Here is a 27,312-nt window from a genome sequence, read left to right on the forward strand (position 1 = left end):
AGCAGAATGTAGATCTTGACTGTCACTTGGCAGTTTCTTCCAAATTCCCCTTTGAAGCCCAGTTGGGCACCCAGCACTTGTGAGCAGGTTATTTCCTCCCCATCCTTATCAAGCAAACTGCCACAGGGCTGTCTTGTCTCCTTGCAGGTGGCAGGAAGAAGTCATCACAAAAAGGAAATCCTATCATAGCCTGATGAGCATTATTTTGAGCAGCTTTGTCTGCTGAAGGAGTCCCTGCTCCTACAATTGTTCCTCCTTGTACCTCCTAGATTGCTGCAAATTAATTAGAGCAGAGAGCTGAGCTAGATAACCCCCCACCTCTTCTTTTTCAGCCGGAGTTTTTTTAAGTCAGATTAGCTCTCCCTTTGCACTTCACCACATGCCCAAATGCTTGTGCCAGAGTAGCAGAAGGAGGAGTAAGAGAGTGGGAAGAAGTGGCTGGAAGTAGGAGGAGGTGAGGGAGCAGAAGGGACTTCTTCAGCTCTGAGGCTTGCAGCCTGAAAAAATAACTCCCTCATTGGGATCAAGTACTCCTGGGGTACCCTTGTGAGGTGAGGATGGATGTGCTCACTCCCTGAAATGCTTCACTTGATGGATCTTCATGTACTTGCAAATACCTAATTTGCTGTAATGGAGATCTGCCACTGAATGCATCATTTTCCAGAGGGAACATTACCTGGAACAGACAGAGGGTTTCAGGCAACCACTGCCAGCATCTCCCTCAGCTTGTTGGCCTTGGGCTTTTGTCTCCAGCCTTGTCTCAGGGCACTAAGCAGATTCTCACCTAAAGCAATACTGTAAGCAGCCGTTCTTTTGCCTTGGATTTCACACAGCCCACAGTGCAGTCACAGAACCTGCAAGTGGCTGAGTTATATTTAGAATCCCACATTGTCATTACTTTCATCCTTCAAAACGGAGGTGAGGGGAAATAAAGAAGAGAGGCAGATGAGGAGTGCACAGCTGGAGAATGTCAGCAGGCATTTAAGCTCTGGCTGGGGCTGGTTCAGCTCCTGTTCAACTGGAAGGGGGTGGGCAAGCCTCAGAAAAAGAAAATGGGCATTTATTTCTCCTGCTGTGGTCAACACCTGGCTGTCCCTGCAAAGACTGTGCTCTGGTAATCCTCCAAGCATTGTTTTCTGTGCCAAGTCACTGCTGCCACTGAGGAACGAGTGGGCAGTGGGAAAGGACACAAGTCAAAGAGCTGCCAGTGAGGAGGGGAGCACGTGGCTGCTACCTGGACTGAAATATCCCACAGGCAAAGCACAGTGAGACAACACACTCTAAGGACAAAAGGAACTGAAAATAAAAGGCGATAAAGTGAGAAAAGAAAGCTGTGGCACAGTTCATTTAGCCATATATAGGTCAATGCATGGTCACATATAAGCAGAAATATTGTAATTAATGATTTTAAATCTTTTTTTTTTTTTTTTTGCTAGTTCCCTTGGATGTGAAGTGGGATTTTTTTTTCCAAGACAGGATCCCAACAGAAAGAGGACAATATTGAAGATAAAGTTTGAATTCTACCTCCAAAAGACACTTCCACAATCGCTCAAACTTATCAGCACTGTTTCCTGATCATTCTCCAGGCCCCTCATTTATGTCTGTGTTAAAACATGAGCAGAGTTGCTTCCAAGAGAAGCAAACTGACCTGTGTTCCCTTTCACTGCTCCTAAGGCAGCTTTATTTAACTTCTCAGAGGCACCTCATCTCTTGATAGCATGGAGAACACTTGCTCCTGCAGTTGAAACAATGGGTAAATCTACCAAATTATGCCTTTATTTTTTTATTTCCATGCTACTTTTTATATTAATTTGTGGGGTTGGGGATTACTTAAGTGAAGTCTTTGGCTTGTTGGGGCTTTGCCAATGGCAAGAGGGAAAAGGGAATAGAGAGAAAGATTCTGGCTATTTTATTTTATTTTATTTTTGAAGGAGCTATTAGGTTCACTTTAGAAGAGCAGACAAACACAATAGTCTGCTGAAGCCTCCAGATTATGGGGTAAGAAGAGCTTTTCTGGGCTCCCATAACTCTGTTGCTCTCTAAATAATCCTTGTTATCCTTAATTTCAGAAAAAGACCCAGCAATATTAGGGGCTGTCATGTTCAATTAGAAGCTGCAGTGTTAATCTCAGAGTCCTAACCACATCAGCCCCCATTGCCCCTCTGTTGCAAACCAGCCCCATTCTTTCCTAGTCCTTTGCTCTCAGCATCCTTAGTAACAGACTAGTGATTCCACTTAAGTGATGCACATATTTTGCAGATGTTTCCATGTCCCCTTCTCTTTCTACAGCTGCATCCTGAGAAGCAGATTTTCCAGTTAACATAGACACAGATAAGTCTCTTAGAAAACCAGGAGCTTTGTTAATGGCTATGAGGTATCAGAAAGCCTGCTCTTATTGCATAGGATCCTTGTAGTAATTTTTAATATTTCACTTAACTGTGTTGGATATGGAGAGCTTCTCAGAAATCCATGGTCATGGGGCTCCCACAAGTCTGCTACTGCTTCCCAACTTTCTAAATTGTCCTAGATCATCTCCTTTGTTATTGACCATCTAATAACCCAAGCAAGTTTAATCAATCCAAGCAAGTGCTTGCATGCAGGTCTTTGGGGAAAGCACTGTAACACACTTGTTGCTGCTGTTGTTATATGTGAAATCACTCTTGTTGAAATTCTGCTGCTGTCAGAGGATTTATCCAGAAATTGTTTTAGCCTGAGGATCTATCACAATCCCCTCACAAATGAAAGGGTAAAAACTGTCCAGTGTTAGGTCAGGCACAAAAACCATTTTGGATCACCTCCAGGTGGTCTAGCAACAGGGTATTTTCTTCTGGATGCTTCATTGCACGCTTCAGAATTTCAGTTTTGTTTTTGAGACTAAATCTCACAAAGTTAGATAAATTAATCTCTGAGATTTAACATTGCTTTGAGATCTCCCTGCAGCTGTAGTCACTTTTTACCACAAATATAGAGGCAGGACCTGACCTCTCTCACTTCTGGTTTCATGATGCCATCTCTGCACCAGGGAACTGAGCACCAAAACTGGGGTACCCTCCTTCCTTTCACCTCCTTCATGTCCCAGCAGGGTTGCAAGCTGACCTGGTTCAGTGCATGACCACCAGCAAAGAGACAGCAAGAATGTGCAGCCAAGGGAGGGTTCACTTTTTCCAGGATCAGCTTAAGCTGTTTTAAAGCAATCAGGCAATTGCCACCTTAGCCTGCACATTGAAAATTTTAAATTACTCAGGTGTGATTTAGTGAAGTGCTTAATGTTTCAGCAGAACACTGTTCACTGCTGCACTGATTATCACAGATTGTGGCAGTGAAAGAGGTGAGCATGTTTTCATGATCTACATAAGCTGAGAAAGTATGTCAGAAAACCCCATTTGCAGAGAAAGGATGTTGTCACATACTTTTCACCCCAGAGACTACCATTACCAAATTGCAGTTCTAACTTTTTTTCCAAATGTTGCTGTAAGAGGAACTCTTTTTGTAACCTATCCCTCAGCAAGTTTGTTATGAACATGCATCATCAGAAGATTCAGGTCATCACTGCTTATGTGAGTACACAGAACATACAGTTGATGGAATATATATATGTATTATGTATAATATTTTATTTATTTATTTATTTATTGATATATTAATTTAGAATTATTTATTGATAATTAATTTTCTGCAGATATACTTGAATGTTGCCTTACAAATTTCTGCTTCAGGGAACATTCCTATCAGCAGTTTATTGAGAGGGCATGTGCAGAAAATTGAGCATTGAAATAGGTATGAACACAAGGAAAGTGAATACATGTAAAAATTAGGGAAATGCTACTTATCCCAAAGTGAATGTTTCCAGCATTGTCAGGACACAATGAATATTGGAAGTCAAAACACAGGATAATGTTCCCAGGCCACAACAAGCCATCTAACCTCACAGAATATTAGATGCTATTTTATTTAAAAAACAGTAGGAAGAGGTTTCCCATCCTAGGGGAATTCAGTATTTCAAAACCCAAAGAGCAAAGTCTTGTACTCTTAATTCACCAGTGAGCTGAGCTAACAAGAACATTTTTTAAATCCTTAATTTTAACTATGGCCTCCTTTCATTCAAATATCTTAGTGTATTTAACGTTAAGATCAGAAAAAATATTTCATGGGGAAGTTTTCACTCAAATTCTTTACCTATGATGTCTCAGCAACTTCCAAAACACTTCTACCTGGAGATTTTGAAGATGAGATATCCATTCAACCTGTTCTTATTCAGCAAAAAGAGTCCACAAGCAAAATTTTGTTTTCTGCCAGACTTTATTCTCTCACAGGAGAACGACAAATTGTTAAACTGTTAACTGACTCAATTCTGTGTTGCTCCCATGACCATATTCCATCTTCATGACAGAAGAATTGCAATCATGCCAGGGTGCAGGATGTTCTCTGCAACTCTCCACATGTGCAACTTCCAGCAGGTACTGCCAGTCGCCTTACACAAGAGACTCTGTGAGGCTGATGTAACATCCATCATGGATAATGCAGCTCTCCACAGTACCAGATGACTGAAAATGCTCTGAAAAAGCCATTGCAAAGCCATCTTTGATCCATAGCCATGGTCACAGATGTCCAGTTTGCACAGATTGGAACTTCCAAGAAACTTCCAAGCAAGGAAAATCCAACAGACCCAGGCAGGTCACAGGCAAACTCACCTGAGATTCCTCTAGCTGCTGTGTGGAAACAAGGACTGCAGAATCACAGAAACAGGAATAAGCTGCTGAAAACATTTAAACCAACCTCCCACTCAAAGTGAGACTGTCACCAACTATAAATCAAACCAGCCATGGATTTATTTGGCTGAATCTTGAAAACCTTCAAGGAATCTTGAAAACCTTCAAGATTTCACAACTCTTCTGAAAAATGTATTCAGTGCTGCAGTGTCCTCCTCCTGAAGAAATTCTGCTAATGTCCAGTTTCAATCTCCCAAGATGAAAACTGCCCAAGTTTCCACAGTTCACAATAAGCTGCCAGTTTGCATTGCTGCATGAGGTTATTCTGCTCCAGGTACCAGGCTTCACACACCTTACTGCATGTCTTAGGGTCCAATCCAGAGGTGTTTTCAGTCCCTCGGGACTGAAGCTCTGTTGGTTCAGGTGCTAATAATTTCCCTTAGTTTAGCATCACACACAGGTTTTTAGAATTTGCATTCTCACTGATCACAATGAAGATATTGACCACCAATCTTGGGGTATAAAACTACTGAGTTTTGGGCTGTTGATAACTGTTCTTCAAACCTCGTGGTCCAGTCAGTTTTCAACTGATCTAACAGTCTGTTTATACAAGCTGTACTTCTTCATCTTCCAGATAAGGATGCTGTAAAAGCCTTACTGAAGAGATAATGTATTACATTCATTCTCTCATCTTTTTAGCCAGACATTTCACCATAAAATGCCAGCAGGTGGTCAAGAAAAATTAACAATTGGTAAATAAATCCATCCTCGCTCCTCCTTGTCATTACCATCTTGTCATTTTTGTGTTTCTAAGTGGATTCCCAAAGAATGTGCTCCACAAAGAGCAGACTTGAGCTTTAGGAGTAGTGGCAAGGCCAGCATCACACAATACCTAAATTTATTCCCAGATATTGAGATACTGAGATATGACTCTGCTGGAGGCACAGCAGTGCAGGTGTAATGAGGTTAGCTCAGACCCTACACACAGTTTACTCACAGTAGGATAGACTTGGTCCCTTTACTGAGCAAGCTTTTGTGGGGGCTTGGAGCCAGGGTGAAATCAGAAAACCTGTCTGCAGTGCCAAAGATGGGCAGTCACTGCAGGAAAAGTACCCCAGGTCTTTCTGACAGATGGAGCTCACAGGCTGTTCAGGCTCAGCTTTAGGTATCTCTGGGATGAGAGCACTGTCAAATCCCAGTTTTAAGACAACAGTCAAAAACAAGGCATTCCCTGAATAGGGTCTGGAGTGAGGTAAAAGTCTGGTGTAGCTTGAACAACAGTTTATAGCCTTCTATAAAAACATACCTTTTTCTATTACTGCTGGCAGCAGATCTGACAGTGTTATCTCTCTACTTATATTTTATGCTTCCTAATTCCAACATATGATGGCACTTCACTTCCTAATATCCACTGACATTCTTTTGATGTATCTTTTGGGCTAGTGCCTAAGCACATTTGCAAATAGTTTAGTGCTCAATTTAAGGCTGAATATATTCCCAGAATTCCTTGGGCAATCAATTATTTATTACTTACAAGTGTTAAGATCAAAAAGAAAAGAAATAGATGTATACTCCACGCTGACAGAAGGTCCATGGGGATTACAGAAAACAGAAACTTTAATGCTAAATTTGTGTAAAAAGGATAAAATGGGGATTCCCTAGTCAGTTGAAAAAATAGAAAAAAGGAAAGAAAAATGAAAAGAAAAATGAAAAGAAAAAAGAAAAGAAATGGCCTGGATTATGCAGTTATTTTTCTTGCACACTTGAAATGTACCATTAGTTCTCTGCACCACATGGGTGAATTGTGGTTTGTTTTCACCAAGAAATACCAGTTAGTTTGAACTCAGTGCCAACTACCCTACTAGAGGATGCCCTTTCAGCAGTGTGCCTAGGGGAGCATAAACAGCTAATTAATTAAGATACTGATTCACTCCTATTGACAGGCCTAGGATTTGTGTGAATTCTTCAGCAAGGTCATAGTGCCTGCATGGATTCTTTGTAAAATCTGGGGCTTGCAAGGGCATCAACACTCAAGCAAAGGGTAAGCCACAGGAGTAGGATTTAGAAAGATCATTCATACTTCATTGAACAGCACTGTAGAAGGCAGAGGACAAGCACGTCTGACTGAGGCAAAATTTGCTTTATTCCCATCAGTGGGGTATGAGCAGAGAGGGAAGTTCACAAGGTCAAGCACAAGACCTCCCTCTCCATGGGCTGCAGGTCAGAGCTCAAGTACTGAAAGAGAAACTTCATCTGTAGTCACTGCTGGCTATAAAAGTGGCTTTACAAATCATGTGTTCTTCTCTGTAAGCTTTACTTCTTGCTGACCTGAAACTCTGCCCATAGGCAAGCAAGAAAATACCCCTGGCTGGGTCACAATACAAACCCAGTCCAAGCAAGGGGTATCTGTCAATTTTGCAGTGAGCCAGTGCAGAATCATTCAGGCAGGACAGAAGTAGCTGCAGGAAAGGCACAAACATGATACAAACAAACATGAAGTAATTCCAGCTCAGGAATACAAGCTCATGAAAGGCAAATAAGAAACCTAGACATAAATACAAGTGAATGGCTACACAGAGCGAGTTTATTTCTGATGTTTGTCTGCAAGCTGAAAGGGAAAGCAGAATGTCCAGGAACTGGCCATAAAACTATTCCAGGCAGGCTGGACTGTGCTCTGAGCAAACTGGTCTAGTGGAAGGTTCCCTTCCCATAGCAAGGGGACAGGAACTAGATGAACTTTAAGGTCCCTTCCAACCCAAACCATGTTATGATTCTATGATCACAGATGCCAGAATTAATAAAGACCTGGACTTGCTTTTTCATGGCTAGCAGTCCAGCTACAAGTGGATTAAATTATTTTCTCTTTGTGGGGTTATTTTTATTTTTCAACAAAATTCAGGAAATCTATGCAGCAAATCTATCAGCTTTTCTGAGGTCAGTGGAATTGTAACACATTTGCAATTTAGGTTACTTATTTCTCAAATAAACAGATAAATTAGACTACCATAAAGCCCAAATGCATCTAAAGAAAGTGGCAGCTCTCCAGGTAAAAAGAATCAGCCATCTGCTCTAAAAAAATAAAAGCAAAAATCTAATAAAACCCAGTGACAGATCACTTCACTCATTGAGAGAAACTTGGAACAGGGAGGCTGAAATCATCTCTGTGAAACTGGAGGAGTCACAAAACAGAAAGGTTGCAACTAATCTGATGGCATTCACTACATGGAGACTCAACACATACTTTAAGTCTTAATTCTTACTACCACTACTACTTCTGTTATTACTACTAATCCTTTTTAGGTCTGCTTACAACTTTGATATGGTCTTTAGTTAGTAAACCTTTTGGGGTTTGAGCATTACTACACAAAGGAGGAGGAGGAATCAGCTCGAAACCTTTCTGTTTTATTTCTGGGAGTGATTCTTTTGTGTAATGACTTTTGGAAGGGTCAGTTTGTCACCTTTGGAATGAAGGTATTTAAGAGTCTGGACATTAATTAGGAAGACAATTTACCTTAGTTCAACTACATGAACAAACAGTTTTTAAGGTAGAAGATCTTTTTGGAGCTGGTTTGTGCTGGAATGTCACCCACACAAATCTTGTGAGGGAACATTTAAGTGACAATGCACTGAAAATTATGAGGCTTGTGTTGAAGCAAAATCTCTTGGCTGGGGAAAAATAATGTTCAAAGGAGGAAGCATCTACCTTTCAGTTTCCAGATTAGCTATTATTTAATTAAATATAAAGGTTTGATGTGTTTTTTTGCAACTGTCCTTACACAGTCTAACTTTCTTTTCATCATATTGGTTTTCTTAATGCTTTTTTGCTTTTGTTTAAGCTCTTACCTCAGGCCTTGTTCCAGAACAGGGTGTTAGTTCTTTAGACTGCCATCTAAAGTCTAATAATTTAATTCTTGGAACTATTGTAGACTAACTGGCAATTTAAATTTAGGACTTTGCATCTTAAAAATAAATTAAATGTTTACAGTAGACTCTCAACAGCCCTGGGGCACCTGAGCTAGTCCTTCCTTTTCCAGACCCCATCCCAATTTCCTTCTGTTGGCTGAAATTAACAATAGTAAATCTATGAATAAGCAAATTTTTTTTTTTAAATACAATAAAAAAATAATTTTGCTCAGGGCTGCAAACCCACTTTAATACCTTCCTCTCTTGCACTGTTATTTTTCCTCGCAACAGTGCAGGTCTTAAACACATGCAGTGGAAAATACAGGATCCCAGTGTGGGAGATGCTCAAAATCAAGATTAGGAAACAGGAATTTTCTCCGGAATACACATTTCATAAAGACAGAGATGCTCACCCCTAGAGTCTGATCTTTCTGCTATTAGGAAAGTCCTGGTTCCTGCTGCTGAAGTGCTACACGAGCAGTGCTGTGGCTCCAGGGGCCCCCTCAGGCTCCCCTCATGCCAAACAAAGGAACATTAATTTTCTGCCTGTAGAAGCAGGTGTGCTGGGGCATGGAGACCCTGGACACTACCAGGAGCTGTAGTGCTTTAAGGAGGATTCTGCTGTCCAAGAAGGAAGAGTAAGGGGTGGGTGGGATCCTGTACTACTGGATCGCCCACTATCACTCAGAAATGTGACAGAAAAATATGAAAGAATGACTCATAAATAAATAAATTAATTAATAAGCCCACCAGAAGCCCAAAAAATAGAGGGTGCAATTAAAATCCTTGCTCTGCTGAAACCAACGGTGGAGAATTTCTCTCCTTACCTATATTACTGTTTTTCTCTTGAGAAGCAAGGTCAATGAAGAGGTTTACCATGCAGGGAGAAAAATAAACAAACAAAAAAATAAAGATGAACTATGAGAACTAGATAGACAGCTTTGATAAAATATTACAAAATGTGGTAAAGTGCTGATGTGCAATCTGCCTATCAAGGTGAACAGTGTATTTGATTTACACATTTATTATGTACTAACTATTTCAAGCTATTAAATATCCTTAATATCAGCTTGGGTTTTTTTGCTGCTCAGATGAATTTTATGTTTTTATCCTCTCTCTCAAATATTTGTTGCTCAATTTCCATTGAACTGTGATACTTCATTTTGCATTAGATGGTAATGCCAAAGCTGTGTTCAGCCATGCAGTAGAAGAGCTCCCACAGAACCCTACTGGGACACTCACAATGGTAAGTGATGAGGTAGGAGTGGGCTTCAGTCGACTGGCATTTATCTGTGCTGTATATTTTATGGCTCCAAATTGAAGTAGCAATCACTTTTTAAAAATTAGTGCAACATCTTTAATTAGAGGACGAGAGCAACAGAGAACCTATAATTATATTTAAAAAAAAAATCATGTGGTCGATGCAGTGAGTAGTGTCTTTGTCATCACAGCGAGTCCACTCTGCTCTTGGGTTAGGTCGCTCCTCAGTCAGCTTCAAGGGCAATCACTACTAATTAACAAAGCTTTTAAACTCTTCCAGGGAACGTGGCCCAGACTGCTGAGGTACTGTAATAATACTCAGACACACAGCTCTCAAAGTTGTCTGTCCCTTATGTTGGCTTCTTCCAAAATGCAAAGCAGAAGCTTCCTTCAATACAATGAAACCAAAAGTATGGTACTTGCGTTTTTGTGCCCTCCCCATGGCCATCCAAGTCCTTCTCACCAGAGAACCATGCTCCTGATAATTTGGCATGTTATCCATTCACAGAAAAAGACAAAGATTACCCAGGCTGTGCAGAGTGACCATCTCCCTTCCATACTTCAATGAGCAGAATTAGTACTGGACACCAACATTAGAGGTTTGAGTTGGGTTAAATCTAATGGATGGCATCCAGCTAGAGTTAGTCAAGTGGCAGCAACAGTGTGTTTTGTATTGGAGCTGTGTATTTTGGGCTGAAAGCAGGTTTAAAGAGTAAACAAAGCTAATGCCTTGCATCTGAGGTTAGATTTTCTATTGTGGTGCATGCTAGTAGAAACTCTGTTTTATAGACAAACATGATTTCTTTGAAGAAACAGAGAACTGCACCACCAGTTTCTCCCCCTAACTTAAGGACGTGCAGTATCACGGATAAGCTCGCTAGACCCCAAGGGATGGTATCATCACTGCTCTTTGATATGCAGATACTGGGAGCTGCTATTCTTATCTTGCTGGTTTTGCATTTAGCCGATGGAAGAAACAAACAGGTTCTCCTGTTTGTGTTCTCCCTGTGCCCATCCTTCTCGCCTGCCTGGGTTGCACAACTGCAGTGGACAGGTCTGGGAGGAGCAGCTCCGGCTGCTGACCACGGGCACACGGCTGCTGACCATCAGCTCCTGCCTCAGAGCATCACGCACCACGCAAGCCCAGCTCGTTCCAGGAACTTATTAAAAATACTCTAGACCCCTTTTAATTTAAGCCATAATTGACAGCTGGCTTTAGCAAAGAGCAATTTCAGAGGCGTCAAGGGTTTAATCGCAGCCACGTGAACGAGCTTCCCTTGAGTAACAGTGTCACCAAGGAGCATCACCTGAGTCACAGTGTCACCAGGGAGCACCCCTTGAGTCACACCAGCACAGCCACCTGCCCCTTCCCAGCAGGAGCAGAAAAAACCCACAAACACCTATTCAAAGACAAGTCCTTAAATTAAATAAACAACTTGTCTCCGGGTGAGAGTCAGGTTCTTCTTTCAGGTAACTCTGGACAGGACGAGAGGACATGATTGTAAGCTGTGCCAGGGGAAGTTTGGGTTGAACATCAGGAAAAATTTATTCTCAGGAGTGATTAGACACTGGAATGGGCAGCCCAGGGAGGTGATGGAGACACTGTCCCTGGAGGTATTTAAGGAAAGACTGGACGTGGCAGTCAGTGCCGTGGTCTGCTTGACATGGTGGTGTTCCGTCAGAAGTCGTATTCCATGACTCCAGAGCTCTTTTCCAACCTATTTCACTCCGTGATTCTCCCGGCCACGTCCAAGGAGCCGGAGGCGGGACTCGAACCCGCGCCCCAGCAGCCTGCAGGCTCCACCCCGCGCTCCCGGGGGGCGGAGCCGCGCAGGCGCAGAGGGCGCGGCCGGGCGGGGGCGCTGCGGGGCGGCGGCGGCGGGCGCGGGGCCGCGGGGCCGCCATGGGTGACGCGTTCGGCGGGGCGGAGTCGGGCACGCAGGTGAGGATCGGCCCCCGCCCCGCTCCCTCAGCCCCGGGCCCGGGCACACGGGTGGGGAGGCCCGGGCGAGGCCGCAACCGGGGAAAAGAGGAGCGCCTCCCCTCCCTATCCCCACGGGCCGGGCGCGGGGAGCCCCGCCGGCCTCCTGAGGGGCGGTGCGTGAGGGAAGGGGTTCCGCCCCCGAGGCTTTCCCGCTGGATTTCCCCGGATCCGCGAGGGATCAGGCTCCCCTGTGCTGCCTTTGTGTCGGGATGCGGGTGGGCTCCTGCCATGGGCGCTTCTTGCAGCAGGGGGGGAGGTTGCTTCAGGTGTCTCGATAATTCCTTTTGTAAGTTTTATAAATATTATAAATATTCCCTTCGCGCTCCTCTCCTCAGCGTTGCAGGGGATGCCTAAGGAAAAAGACCTGTAAGGAAGGTTTCATTTAAAGGTTCGGCTTTGGTGATGTTAAAGGTCTCTTCCTAATTGATGATTTTATAAATAAACATTATGTAAGGTGGAATTGCTTTCCTCCTCTTTAGGAGAAAAGAGGTTTAAGTTTCGATTTTGTTGTGTTATTAGTCCTTTTTTCTTTCATTTCTGGATGTTTTGTTTGGTAGAAATTTCCACTTGTAATCAGCAACTTAATTGCTTGGAGATTTAACTGTAACTGTACCAGAATATGCTGAATAGTTCACCTAAAACAAAAAAGTATAATAATATTTATTTATTGTTTAAGCTCTGTGTGGTTTTTAGTGGGACTTGTACTTTTAAGTCCTTTTGACACTTAAAAAAAAAAATTAGCACCTGATGTCCACTATTGGCAAATAGGCAGGAATTAAGGAGATGAGCTGTGCTCTTTGTCCAAGGGGTAAATGCATTTATTTGTCCACATGAGTGGTGCCAACAGGGAATGCACGTGGCATCAGCTGTCTTCAATATATGGATATCCAACCTGGAACAAGGGAGGAGCTGACAACCAGTAGGTTAAGAAAGTCAGTGTATGAATACAGTGTCCAGGCAAAAAAATGGGAAAAGCACTTGAAACAGAAAACACTTAATTTAAAACAATACTTATTTAAATAGTCTCATGCATAAAGTCAGATTTTACTGAGTTACACTGAGACCGCAGTATTGTGCTTTTATTATTGAATGTAATTAATACAGCAAATTAGAACTCCTTGCAAAACACCTTTGGTATATCACAATAAAAGTAATGATAAATTGCTTACGTATGTCTTCATGCCCAAAGTTTACAAAAGCTCAGTCAGAGTGGTTATAGTGGTTGAGAATTAAATTTTGTCTAGTACTTGAGATAGGTTTGTATGTGTAAATAGCCTGTAGGTTAGCTCACAGCTTCTACCAGAGCTGGAGTATTTAATTTGAATTTCTTTAACATTGTAATGAAGTAATCTCTCATTCCTGACAAGACCTACGTGTGTGCTTCCATTGATGCACAGCTCTGTTGAAACCAACAGAGTATGAGCATGTCATGTTTTAGTGGGCCTGTCCATATGCATATTTGTTTATTAAAAGGATGATAAATCATAGAAGGCATAGCTGAAATATTTGAGTCCCATCAGCTTTGTCATTAGTGACATTAAACCCAGCTGCTGCTGAACTTTAGCTGTACAGCTTGTTCTCTACATGTAACTGCACATTTGTGCAGTTTCTTGCTGGTGTTATTATTACAGTTTGCATTTTGAACATCTAAGAGTGAGGAGCTCCTACTAGCAGGTTGCTGGAGGGTGGTGTTTTGTGTAAAAAAAAAAAAAAATATGAAGAGAGGATTATGGAGGAGGAAATGAGCACCTACACTTTAATTATAGAATCTCAAGTCTCTAATATGGGATTTGAAATTGATTTTTTTCTAAGATCTTCCCAGTCCAAGGTTCTCTGCAGTGATACTTTACTGCTGTGTTCTGTACATTGTGACAAAGCTTGGGACACCTGACATCCACTCTCCACATTACCCTTTATGTGCTGTCGATTTCTCCCCCTCTCATTTTCCAGAAGAACATATGAAGAGGCAAAATGGGAAGGGCTCCCCTGGAACAGAGCCAGGGTGGCTCTTGCTCCATTTGGAACAGCCAGTGCTGTCCCTGTCTGCTATATGGGCAGAGGTGAGGGATGCTTGTGTCGTGTCTCATCCCAGCTTTGCTTCCAACACTTCTGCTGCAGTGTGGACAAACCTTTGTGAGAGTTGAAGGAAAATTGTTGGCTGTTTCTGCCAGGAACCCCGTTGCTCCCAGCATGGCACTAATGAGGCAAGTGCCTTTGGAGATTCTGCTTCAGAACTCGGAAGTAAATACAAGCTTGATAAAAACACAGGTGCACTATCATCAGCAAATTACCATAAATTACCTACATGAGCAGTGCTCAGAGAAAGCACCTGTAGTTATTTAAAATTAATATATAAACTTGACATTTAAATAACGGCAGATTCGTATTTAAATGATAGCGATCAATTTGCTGTGTGTTTCCAGAGCTCTCCCAGTAAACTTAAAGAGTTTATAGTCTAAGAGGAGACAGGGAGTCACTGTTCCAGAAAAAATAAACTGCAGAGGATATATTTGTTAATGTACAAATGAGGAGCAGAAGGCTGCAGCAGTGTGTTTAGGCCAGCAGCAGTTGTGACTGCTGGCCCTGGCAGTGCCCATCACTGAGACCCGTTATCCCTGTGTGCTGCAGCGCTGCTTCCTCTGCTAAGAAGTGATGAGCATCAGAAAGCAGCAGCCTGTGGTGGTTTTCCTCTTTCCCTCAACTTCCACTGCTGATGAAGGGGTGAGAGATTCCTGGTTCTCCCCAGTGGGTGCAGCCTCTCCTTGTCAGCAGACCTGGCAGCTGCTTGCCCACAAGAGCAGCACATGTAGGGTCTCCTGAGGCCCGCAGTTGAGAGCTGCTGGTTTATGTGCCCCAAGTTACATTCCTGTGTTCTTATGTACATATGTCCATCTAGATTTTTGCTTTGTCCCAATCACGGAATCCTGCTGGTTCCCAGTAGTTCACTATGTGTTTTCTGTGCACAGTGTGCACAGACGTGTGAAGTGTAATGGGAGGATCTGCTGATCCAGAGCAAGGTCAATTCGAGTGTTTTTTTGGCCCTTCAGAGGATGAGTCAGAAAACTCCTGGATACGTGTGAAGAGGCCAAGGCAAACACATTGACATTTTGTTAATGGAAGGGACTCTTAAAATGTCAATGAAAATGTCACACTTAGATTCCCATTGTGACCACTTGAAGTAAATTCAGGGCCATTTAATGGAGTTTTATTTTACTCTTAAAGGCAAACACACACACACACAGAGCTGTTCAAAGAACTTTTAAGATCATTCAGAGCAAATATTGCTCATGGATGTGACAAGGAGGAAAACAAGAGAAGGCAGCAGTTGTTTGAAGGTGTGTGCTCATTACTCTTTTGGTCTTGAGGATGGGATAAAACTGAACAGGATTTTTGTTCAGATCTTTAAATGACAGCTGGGTGTCTTAGAGAATGTAGTATTTGGCACCAGGGTAGATGCTCTGGTGACACTTAGCATCCCAATAATGTCCTTTCCCATGTATGCTAATGTATGTATGGAGTAACAGGTCCAGTACCAGGGAAAATGTTCATTCTTGCTTTACACAGTGTGCCAGAATTACTAACAACACAGGTTTTGTGAATACCTGTCTACTTGCTATGCAAATACCTCTCAATTTAAGAAACTGTCCATGATCCTTGAAGTAATTAGTTTTACAAAGGACTTACTTTATGAGGGGCTTTAGAGAACTTGCTTAACAAATTCAAGCTTGCTTTAGAGAGGTTCTTGCAGAGTCACTGGTGACTAATTACTTTTGAACATTCTTAATCCATACTCTGTTTGAACAAGTAACTATGATATAATAGGATTGTAGCCCAAAGGAGTCCTGTGTAACTTTTGAGGTGAAATGCACATGGTTTTACTTATAAATGCTCAGAGAGGCTGGCTCAGGGGATTGATGATAGGTAAGGTTTCACCTCTCTGACAGTATTTTTTTTGGAAGTGATGGTTGTTACAAATGATGTTCTTTCCCTTTGTTCTTTGGAATGGCAGCACTGCTGTGTATCAGAGGTGATTCCTCTCACTAAAGTCCCTGAGCAGCCTTTGCTTATTAAACTTCATTTCTCCTCATAGCCACTGGAGCTGTGTGCTCATTGTTTGTAAGGATGGGACCTTCTGTTGCTGTAGTCCAGACTACACATTTCCATATGTATTTATGAAAACTTTTTTAAAATCAGGCTAATCTTTCAATAGGACTGTCAAGGAAAACTGACAGTTCTTAAAATCCTTTAAATTTGTTTCCTGAGGTCCATTATTTAAAGTTAACAGCATGGCTCTTTGTCTTGTCTTTAAAAGCTGCTTGCACGACTTGAGGGCAGAAGTTCTCTGAAGAATCTCGAACCTTATCTGTTTGCTGAGGAAGGATCTCCTGTTCATGGTAAAAATGTGTCCTTATCCCACTTATGGAAAAATGTTCATGTAAAAGTATTCTCAGAGATAAGCATACAAGTAAATTATTTTTCCCTAGATCAGTATTTTAATTGTTGCTGTAGATCATTGCAAACTAGATAAAATGGAATAATGCAATGTCACTCTTACAGATATTATTAAATAGGCCTTAAAAATCTATTTTATGCATATCAAGATGTAAGTGTAGGTGAGTAAATACCAAGCACATTGGTCAGTGTCACTAGTTTTCCAGCAATTTGTTCTGGAGTCTGTCATTAAACCTCTTCGTTTGTTTTTTTCAATCAGTGGTCTGGGCAACCACCACAAAGTCATAACTGCAGAAATTTGCAAAGAACATGAGGTTCAGTAAATAGCAAAGAGTTCAGTAATACAGAGTCGTCTGGGTAAGTTAGGATAAGGGCATGAGCAAACTGTTTTTTAATGAAGCCAAGTCATCAAGCCATTCAGTCTTGACCTGAAAAATCCTAAGTATGCTTAGATAGAACTTCATAAACAATTCCATTATGGACATAGGTACTAATTAGTTGAATGAGCTCACAATGTCAGTATCAACATGACTCATAGAGACCTTCAGTGAATGAAGGAGAATGTCACATTGGAGAAATGGGGTAACCTTTCAATGACACCAGTACAAGAAATTTTAAGACTGAGGTTTGGATATTTTAATGTAAGAAATTAGTGAACTAAGCAGCAATTAACACACTATTCAGGAAGTCAGACTGATTTTCCAGATGGTGTGAAATTTCATGAATTTCAGGATGGAAGCTACAACTCTGATTACACAAAACTAAACATATATATGAAAAAAGGCATATGAGTGGCAAACTATGAGGATCAGTGGTGAGGTACTACTGTTGTGGAATTTATGTATGAGTGAGTGGATTTCATAGGGCAGGTATATGGCTTTAGTGGTTAGCAGCACACTTGTCTGCAGTTTGAATTCCCACAAATATGGAAGGTTCAGAAAAAGCAATAAAAAGAATCAGATAATTGGATGAGAAATGATGCTTAGTCTTCTAACACAGTGACTGTGAGACCCTTTGTGTATTGTTTTGCAGCACTAGAGAACACATGGGCTTTAGCAGTACATGATTCCTGCCCTGAAAGTTTCCATTGTGACATACCAATGATAAAGGGCAGAGAAATACTGCTAAGCCAGTGCAAGTAGAGCACAGAATAATATTTGAATACTCTAATTTCTGAAGTGCTATGTTACTCACAAGAAGCATTAAGGGCCAGGAATAAAATTGGTGTATGCTTAAAAAGGCTCTCAAATTCTTATTTTTTTTAGAAGATGAGATATTACTGTATTTTTTCAAAACATAAATATTAAATGATCTTTTAGTCTGGATGTTTGGTATTTTTTTAGTGAGCTTTACACACGACAAATGTTTGAGACTGAACTGGTTATGTAGTGGTCAAAGAGATTTTAAGATGTTTTATTAGGGATCTCTAACTGTCCTTGCTGCAGTCCATAGCATTACATAATTTCATGTCAAATTATCTGCTTTGCTCTTAAAGCTTTATAGGTTGTTCATGTCTGTCTGAAGACTATTCCAGAACCTCAATTTTAAGATGGCTGGAAACCTTCTAAAATTCATCACTGGTTTCTCTGTGCCAACAGAGTCATTGAACTTTTGAAGCACTTGAATTTTTCTTCTGCTTTGAACAAATGGTATCAATTATTACCCGTATTGGTCATGCTTTTTGGCTGACATTAATGAAGCTGCCTAACATATTAGCACAGCTCTTTAGCTGTATATATATAAATGGACTTCACCTTTTATTACGTTTTTGCTTTGTCTTTTAATACCACAGTATTCATGTGAGCCCATGTGTTATTTTGATGTGTGTTCTCATTATTCAGTCTTAAATCCCTGTTGAAGGCCTACCTCTCCATTTGTCATGAACTTGACTTTTAGTGTGTCACTGAGGAATTCTGTAATGTGTTGCCCATGAAGTCAATACTGAACAGCTCTTCATCTAAAATGCTGTGATTAAAGCAATGCAAAGACCTAAATTACTCTTTTTTTTTTCTGATGGAATTTAAACCAAACAAATATGTAAAATTTCAATAAACTATCCTAAGGTTGCATTTTAGTTAAGTGTTTATAACTTGCATGTCAGGGTACTATAAAATAGGGACAGGTAATATAGGTATTAATGAGATATTCTAACCACTGCTTCTAATTATGATGGACTTGCATATTTAAGAGCACATAAGTACATTAATTACATACCATTTAAGCTCTTCTGGAATGGAGCAAAAGTGACACAAGCATTAAATAATCTTCCACTATTGCTGGTCATATTTCCCCTGTGCCACTGGCATGAAGGTGTGGGTGTCAGTGTAAGGCTCTGATGTTCACCAATTGCAGGACGCCCAACATTAACGTGGAGTAAATATTACTACTTCCCTTACAAATGGTGTAAATATTAGTGACAGCTTCTGCACAGTATTGTAAATGACCAGCCCAGGAACTTCAAGGTAGCCTACAGTGTGAAACACTCAAAGTTATTGCTGAGTATTCCAACAGCCTGTTTGTATTTGCAGTATCAGAAAATAGTTTAACCAGCATTTGCTGGTGGATTGATTACAGACAAAAATAAGGCTCTTCTCATTCAAGACACGACACCAAACTGATGACCAGGACTGAGCACAGTGTTTCAGTTAAAAATATATTAATCTTAGATAAATATTCACATTTCTTCAGCATCATTTAGTTTAACCTGCCTGTCCATTCATAGGAGTGGAATGTTGTTCTCTTTAGTCTGCCCATAATGAGGCAGTTCAGACTGCCATGAGCCAGGCAGGGGGAATCCTTAAAACCTAACTCTTGAATTCACCAGTGCTGAATTTCACCGTGCTCATTGACCTCCATCTGTTAAATCTTCACAAACTTAAGTCTTTATTAACCCAATTAGTTTGTCTTCTACATGTTTTGCCAAGCTAATGGAACATTCATCTACTGATATGTTTAATGTCTGCCAACACCAATTCTAATAGAAAAAATTCCCATTAACTTTCTTCAATGTTAAATTGCTGCTCCTGCTCTCCCTCTCAGCCTGTTCTTGTCCTGTGACAGGATCTTTTTATTAATCCTCCTTTCAAAGTTGTTTTGACATTAATGGATGATGCTAGTCGTGATCACTCAGTTTCTTCTGTGACCTATCATCAGTGTGTCAGAGGCTTCTTGAAAACGTTGCTGGCCTCACTTCCTCCTTTGCTGTGTCATGGCTTGTCCTCTCTGATCCACAGAAATGAATTTCCCCTCTTATCTTACTGTAACAGCCTGGTTGTTAATTCAATGAAACCCTACATTTATAGATGTTGCTATAAATGGCTCCTGTTTTGCACCCGTTCTTCTTGTGGGCAGCCTCTTGGATAATCAGGAAGGCACAAAAACCCCCAGCTCTCTTGAGGTTTTCTTGCAGTCCGAGCTTTTACTGTTTTCAGAGTAACTCAAGTGTCTTGGTCAAACTGTAAGGCAGGTGTGTATCTCTTTCAGCAATGTTGAACAAACTTTGAGGGGTGCTTGGCTGTCTTACTGTTCACATTTATAAACCACCACCACAAAAACCTCAGAGAATGATTTTTGTCGTTCAACTTAGAATTTTTACTTAAGTTTGATTAGTTCTGCCAATAAAAACAAACTCATCCAGTGTCATTCTATAGCACAGACGTCCTGCTAGAATGTCTTCAAATGGAAAAAGTGAAGCATTTATTTCCCAGAATAATTTTTGAATCCAGCAGGTCATATTTTGCTGTAAAGGCAGGTGAAGCAGTCTGTTGCCTGCTGATCCCACTCAGTTATTGGTTTGGATTCAGAAATGCCAGTCAGGGTGGCAGAAGTTTTGTGCCACAGCCAGTGGCAGAAGATAAACTTTGTTCCTTATCAAGAGCTGCCTTATGCAATTGTTCTAAAATATTTCAAGAGACAAAATATGAGGGAATGACCTACCCAGCACTTTTAGGAGGAGTTCTTCCAAGCTGGTATCTCACCCTGCCAGGGTATGGTTATGTCTCTGGCGCAGGCTGTGTGACAGCAGAGCCACTGGCTGCAAGTGTCAGAGTTGGGCACTGCGACCTCTGGACAGGAAGAGAAAATAAAAACATAATTATGTTCCAGGAGGTGGAGTTATCTTTCATCTCAGAAGTGAGGGAGCCATTCAGAATAGCTTAATAGGGCTTGGGAGGCAATCAAGCTTTTTCATAAATTTCAAAGTATCACAAGTTCATAGAAATGGTATTTCTGAGTGTCACTGAAATGGACAGACTTGGCACATCAGGTGTAAATTGCTTTTAACACTTGCAGAGGGAGAAGAGCTTGATTTCTTCCCTCCCTCCCCTTTCCCATCCTCCTCCCCTCATCTCAAACTGCATCTTGATGTTGTAGGCACTTGTGAATGAGGACATCCTCTGGAAGTTGTTGAGCAGTGACTTGAAAAACCCTGTTAACTCAGGCAGGCACAAACATGTTTAAGGAAAGTTGCAGTTAATTCTCTACTCTCGCATCCCCCTATGGAAAGCTGTTATGCCATTTGCACTTGCCAGGGCTGTGGAAATCTCTCACCTTCCTGCAATTACAGTTGTGTGATTCTCCATACTGCATGTAGTTACCCTTCTGCCTATAAAATCCAAAATGCCATAAATAAATAATCCAGTTCCCAAAATTAGAAATGTATAAAGAGGAGCTAATAAATTAATTTTTTCTAGAGTCTTGCTCTGATACAAGACATCAGAAGACTTTGGATAAGGCTTTAGAGTATCTTGCATTCACATCCAACAAAAGAACTGGTTTCCTAATGAAGCGCAATGCTGTTTTTAATTAACATTTTAAATTTTTATGATATATATTTTATGACCCACATGGATGAGGTAATTAGGCTGAATCTTTTTATGAACAGAGATCCTTTGCTCCAGACAGAGGCGTTGCCTGGAGTTGAAGGAATCCCTGAGTCTCCCTTGTCAAAAGAAGCAGTTTCACATTATTATCACCACAGTAGAATGTAAGTGCCAAATAACTTACTGGTGTTCTCTTCACCAGTCACAGATTCCTGTAGGAATCTTGTGACATGCAGCATGTGACATTTATGTGAAATGACCTCTAATATGTCAAATATTTTTGGTTTTGTCCTCTACTTTGTTACTTCTTACTTGTCTCCATAGAGTAGATGGTTTCTTAGCCACTTTTGTGTAGTAGCTTCCTCTTCTGATTCCATCTGCCGGTAATGATACAGATGAAATCCAGTTGCCAACCTCTTATTGATGGAAGTCTCCTAGATGGTGCTGGCCAAGGTTTTCAACCTTTGTTCTCAGTTGATTAACTTCACTTTAGAGGTCTTTCTTGAAAACTGAAATATCTTTTGGAAGATGCTAACCAGGACTTAAACAGTTTCATGAATGTCAAATAAAATGAGTTCCCCAATTTTTGGAATAGTGAGTATTGGTTCAGAAAACACTGAAATCCAACCCTGGGCTATAAATGCTCTTATCTGACAACGTGCTGCTTTGTTTTTGAACAGGAGATGTTATTGAATTCCATGGCCCAGAAGGGACAGGAAAAACAGAAATGCTTTATCACCTCATAGCCCGCTGCGTCATTCCCAAAGCAGAAGGAGGACTGGGAGTAGAAGTCATGTTTGTTGACACAGATTACCATTTCGATATGCTCCGGCTGGTCACCATTCTTGAGAACAGACTGGCACAAGGGACAGAAGAAATGATAAAGCAGTGCCTGGGAAGGCTTTTCCTTGTGAGCTGCAGTAGTAGCACTCAGTTACTCCTCACTCTGTACTCTCTAGAAAACCTGTTCTGTGCTCACCCTTCGCTCTGTGTTTTGCTTTTAGACAGTTTATCAGCTTTTTATTGGATAGACAGAAGCAATGGAGGGGAGAGTCTTACCTTGCAGGAGATGAACCTGAAGAAATGTGCTAACTTCCTTGAAAAGCTTGTGACACAGCACCACTTGATCCTCTTTGCAACAACACAGACACTAATGCAGAAATCTGCAAACTCTGCAGAAAGCTTTTTACCTTTAAAGCTTCCACATGAAACTGATACAGACTACAGACCATATCTCTGTAAATCATGGCAGCAAATGGTAACCCACAGGGTGTTTTTCTCTAAGCAGTGTAATTCTGGCAACAGCAAGGGTTTTACTGTAGTTTCTTGCCACCTCAAAAGAAACCAGATAGTAAAACGTTCGTTTAGTGTTGCAGAATGTGGAGTTCAGTTTTAACATCTGTTGATTTTATAAATGTTTATCAAATCCTGGTGCTTAAGGCCTGATTAGGTCTAAGTAGCTTTTAGTAACTTTTCAACTAGCTGGTTGTTGCTGGGTGATTAATAATTGTTGTCATCATTTTCTTGAAATTCAGTGAAGGGAAGGGAATGGTAAAATTTTTTAATTACTTCAGCAATTCATTCCAAACTATAGATTAATGTTTCTATTACTTGTTTGTGCTTAATCAAGAAAATGGTAACCAAAGACACATTAAAGTCCTGGTATCCTTCAGCAATGTAACCTATGTGGCCAAATGCCTGGAATTTCTGGATCTTTCTGCTTTATACTCCTTCTCTTCCAAGCTCCAGAAGTAGGAGCCTCCTTGTCTGTGGCAGCGATTGCAAAGAGGCCAGAGTTCACTCTTTATAAACATTGGCCTTGGTTTATTCCCTGTAGCTTTGGGCACAAGAAATGCCAATTTTGCCTGAAGAAGGGGATTCATTTTCACAGCCTATTAAATAGTGGTGATCCTGGCTGTGCTGCTTTTCCTGGCTGTCAGCCTCTCCATTTATGTTAGCAAGTGCTCAGAGGAGCAGTGATTGCAGTTATTCTGACCCTTACAAACATCTGCCATTGCAGAATCTTCAGCTACTAAAGAAATAAAGGCCTGGTTTCCATAACTGAAGGAAAAGTAAAGACCCAGCTCTGGGTACCTGTGAGTTTGTGCTGCATGCAGCAGTTTAGTTTTTGAAGATAACTAAGTGCAATTATGGGTTGTTTTGGGGAGTGGAGGGGTTTTTTTTGTTTATAATTTTTTTAAATGATGCACCGACTTTTTTCTCTCCCCTCCCCCATTATTCCTTCTCACTTCTTTCCTTTCCCCACTCTCTCTAAGAAATCCAGAAATGCCATGCCTCTGGTCTTTACCAATATGTATTTGCCACATGTAGAACATTTGTGTGCAGGATTTGGCATGTAACATGTTGCAATTCTGGCAAAGAAGATTCAGAACTTACGAGAAATGCCCTACAGTTCTGGCAAAGAGCACCACATTATTTATGAACCTAGAGTGCCCTTTGAAAGCTTCAAAGTGCTTTACAAGAAAGAAAATTGCACACAGTACATTATTTAATACAAAAACTTATATTAGCTTACAAATTTAAATTACTCAAACAAGGGGGAAATACTTCTCACAGCGATGTTTGTTCAGTCATGTTGCACAGCACGTTTTATAGTTTAGATTGAAGAGATTATTAACAAAAATGCATATTAAGAAGAAGTATCTAGCTCTGTATCTTTTTGAGGAAGATGCCTAAAAAACTCTGTTGTGAGACACTTACCTTTGAATTTCCTGACTTCTAAAGCAGCTTTTTCAAGCTGAATATATGTCTGGGATCCCAGCTGTGTACAGTTCAGTTACCCTCTTGGGTTCCACTGTGTCTGTTCACAATGAGTTCAGTTTAATTATTCTTTCTGTGGGAAAACTTCCTTTTTTCCCTTCCCATTTTAAACCTTCCATCTGATCACTTCTTCACACCATCAGTTCTTTTACTCTGACACACGAGCAAACTTTGCCTTTTCAACATCTTCCCAGAGCTGATGATTTTATAGAATGTCACTTCAGTTGTGCTTTCTCATCCACCAGCACCAATATATTTTATTTCAAAACCTGCATAAGTACACAATTTGTGAAAAAATATATAACAGCCATTCAACCTAGAGGGGACCCAAGTCAGATAGTTTACCATGAGTAGACAATTCCACTAGGAATTATGATAAAGGGCATTATTTAATTTTTTGTAAAAAAGAATGGGAAATTTCAAGTAGAACTAGAGAACTTTAAGATTGGAAAATTCTAGGACTATGTAATTTATATTAGAAATAAAATCAAAAACAGAAGCCCCCCTTTCCATTGGAGAATACAGCTCTACTGATGATTAACTTCTTCATAAAATCATACTTGCTAAAGAATATGCTTGAGAAAAAAAACAATGGATATGTTCTCGCATTCCCATCTGGAAAAAAAGCTTTTATATTCTTCACAATGTAGTTTATATTTTGCATTGTAGTATAAAAGAAATGCCTAAATTGAAATGAAGCCAAATTTCTAGTTGATCAAAAAGAGCACCTCAGGAAATTTTGAAATTTCCCAGTTTTATTTTTACTTTGAATGCAGACAGATTTTTTTAATTCTCTGGTAAATAGTAATATTCATGCTCTGCACATTTGTTTTAGCTGTACAGCAAGCCTGGATTTCTGAGGTGCTGAGCATCTGCATATCCCTGTAAGCTGCAGGAGGGATAGGCAGTATACATAATCTGGGAGTTCACTGACCTCATCCTCTGCCAAAATTATGCCACTTGGAAAAATGAACCTTTAGGATAGAAGTCTCAGAAAGAGTGATAAATAACCTGGGCAGCAGCAATTTTCTTTGTATCTTAATGCTCTGTGGGTATTAAACATGGGGTTTGCTATTTTTTAAGTGGAGAATTTTCTCAAAATTTTGTACTGATTGTAGTTAGTGGAGACTGCAGTCCATCCTTGTGAGCCAGGAGGAGTGTATGGAATGTAGCATTGCGTCTGGAACACTCTGATTAATGCAGATCCTCCTCTTTCACCTAGACCTGCTGTACCACCCTGTCTGCAGCCCACTGTCTCACCTGGGGTGCCCTGAGCTGCTGCAGCTCAGTCTCCCAGGGAGGAAGCACACTTCAGGTCTGTGCTAAATCAGCCCTGCAGAAGAGCATGGAATACATGTATTCCTGAACTCTGATTTAGCCAGGTATTTCTTAGAAATGAAAATCCTTTCATGTCAGTGCCATTATTCTTCAGCTCAGGGTGGTATTATAAAGACTTTTGTAGGCTCAGGAACTTTTTACATTCCTTAGAATTTTGTTTGTTGTTACATATGCAACATGGAATTAAAGCAACAAGCTTGAAATAAAGAGGAACTAGTTCACCCTTTCCCCCATCTTTTTCATAATGAGAGGGCTTCTTAACAAAACCAAATTAAGGTGTTTTGCAAATTTTTTATTTATTTTCTACTAAACTAGTATTTCTATGAGCACTTAGAAGGAAAATGTTGAATTTTATATTCAGTTAAAAGTTCTTTGTATTCCTAGACTTTTTATAGAGCAAATAAAATACAAATAACAGTTTGCTTGGTTTAAGTTTGCACTTGCACATGAAATTCAAGTTTCCTTTTTTTTGTATAACTAATCTCATAAACATAATTTTCCTTGGAGTTTGGAAATGACAGAAGATAAATGTTCTCCTTTGGAAACACACCTGCAGTTGTATTTTTGCTGAAGACTAATGGACAGAGGAAGAAGAAATAACACTTTAATGGCAACTGTATAGAACCCTTGGACTGTGTCTGAAGAGGAACATGACTTTTTACTTTTCTGTGGCTGCTCTAATAAAATGTCTCTTGAACCTCTTTATTCAAATGTACTTTTAATATGCAAGTACCATATTGGGGTGATGGGCACCATCATTTTGCCATCACCAAGCCTGATACCAAACTTAACACCCACCTCAGGATAAAGCTGTGCCATAGCACCAATCTCCAGCTGGTGAAGGAAGTTGGAGTGAATACTCACCTGTGTAAAACTGCAGACAAGTGCAATGTGTCCAACAGCTACAGAGTAGCACAAGATCCCTGCATTTTGCAAACAAGGGGAGTCACTGGAAGGGCTTGGAAATCTTTGGCAATGGAAAAAAATTCAGACAGGTAAAGGAGCATGAGTACAATGCATGTGCATGGTCTGGATGGAGGATTATGCCCTGCAGCAGTCTCTGAAATCAAAGGTCTGGCCATCCCTGTGTGTGAGAGAAGACAGCAGAGTGGCCCTGGGCTATGAATAACATGGAGTGTGACAAAAGGGCCCATGAACTGTTCACAGACCTGTGAACATGGTAATATTTTCAAAGAGAAGGTTGACTAGAGTGGACCTGTATGTTGTTCCCATCTGGGAATATGGATTCCACTATATAGATGCTTTATAGCTTATTTATAATGAAAATATAAAACTCTGCTGCTCTGGACTCAGGAGGAATTAAATGTAAAAACAGACTTCCTATTTTATGTTGGGGGCTTTTTCCCTCCAGCTCTAGGCACCTTCCCAGCAGTCAGCACTTAGCTCCAGAGCACTCTTGCAGCTTTCTGTGGCAGGAGCAAGCTTCACTGAAAGTGAGTCATTCTCTCCTTTGCTGAGGGTTTATGTACACTCTTTATTACCAGCACAGACTGGGCTACCCAGATAGGGAAGCTTGAACCATGTGACACATCAGAGTAACTGGTAAGTAGCTGTGGAGGCTTGATTCTGTTGGCAATCAGGAGTAATGTCACATTTGAGTAGATGATTTGAAGAAACAGGGCTGTGACTTCGTTTGGGAAAAGTCTGGCACTCTTCCCTCTGCTTTCCCACCCTGCTTTGCATCGTGCCCCAGCCAGCTGGTCCTTGTACCTGTGTGGGCCACAGTGCTCCAGGATAGCAGTGACAAGACGTCACTGCCTTGCCAAATGCTGGTGAGCAGCCATGTTTGGATCTTGGCACGCTCCTTCTGCAGAAGTTGGCACAACCACTAGAGTTAATTTAAACCTTTTGCCAGGTTTCTTTCTCATGCATCTCACTGGGCCTGTGCTAAAGACCTCCTAGCCGTGGGGGAGATAGGAAAGAGAGGAAATCTTGGGGGTTGAATACAAGGACAAGATTTTAGGCCATTGCTCCAAAAAGAGGCCAAGCAAGGCTGTGAGGCTCCTGCAGTGGCAGACAGAAGTCAAGGCCTGCAAAGTGGTTT

At 40.9% G+C, this 27,312-nt stretch overlaps 1 protein-coding gene across 1 annotated transcript; it reads left to right on the top strand.

Annotated features, from left to right (window-relative positions):
• The first annotated feature begins 11,736 nt into the window (after window positions 1–11,736).
• Window positions 11,737–25,952, top strand: XRCC2 (X-ray repair cross complementing 2). The gene is made up of 3 exons (XM_056485254.1): window positions 11,737–11,814; window positions 16,169–16,250; window positions 21,809–25,952. The coding sequence occupies exons 1-3, from the start codon at window positions 11,776–11,778 to the stop codon at window positions 22,522–22,524; spliced, it is 837 nt and encodes a 278-aa protein (XP_056341229.1). The 5' UTR covers window positions 11,737–11,775; the 3' UTR covers window positions 22,525–25,952.
• The last annotated feature ends 1,360 nt before the right edge of the window (window positions 25,953–27,312 follow it).

This window comes from Oenanthe melanoleuca, chromosome 2 (genome assembly GCF_029582105.1).
Source record: "Oenanthe melanoleuca isolate GR-GAL-2019-014 chromosome 2, OMel1.0, whole genome shotgun sequence".
Taxonomy (NCBI): domain Eukaryota; kingdom Metazoa; phylum Chordata; class Aves; order Passeriformes; family Muscicapidae; genus Oenanthe; species Oenanthe melanoleuca.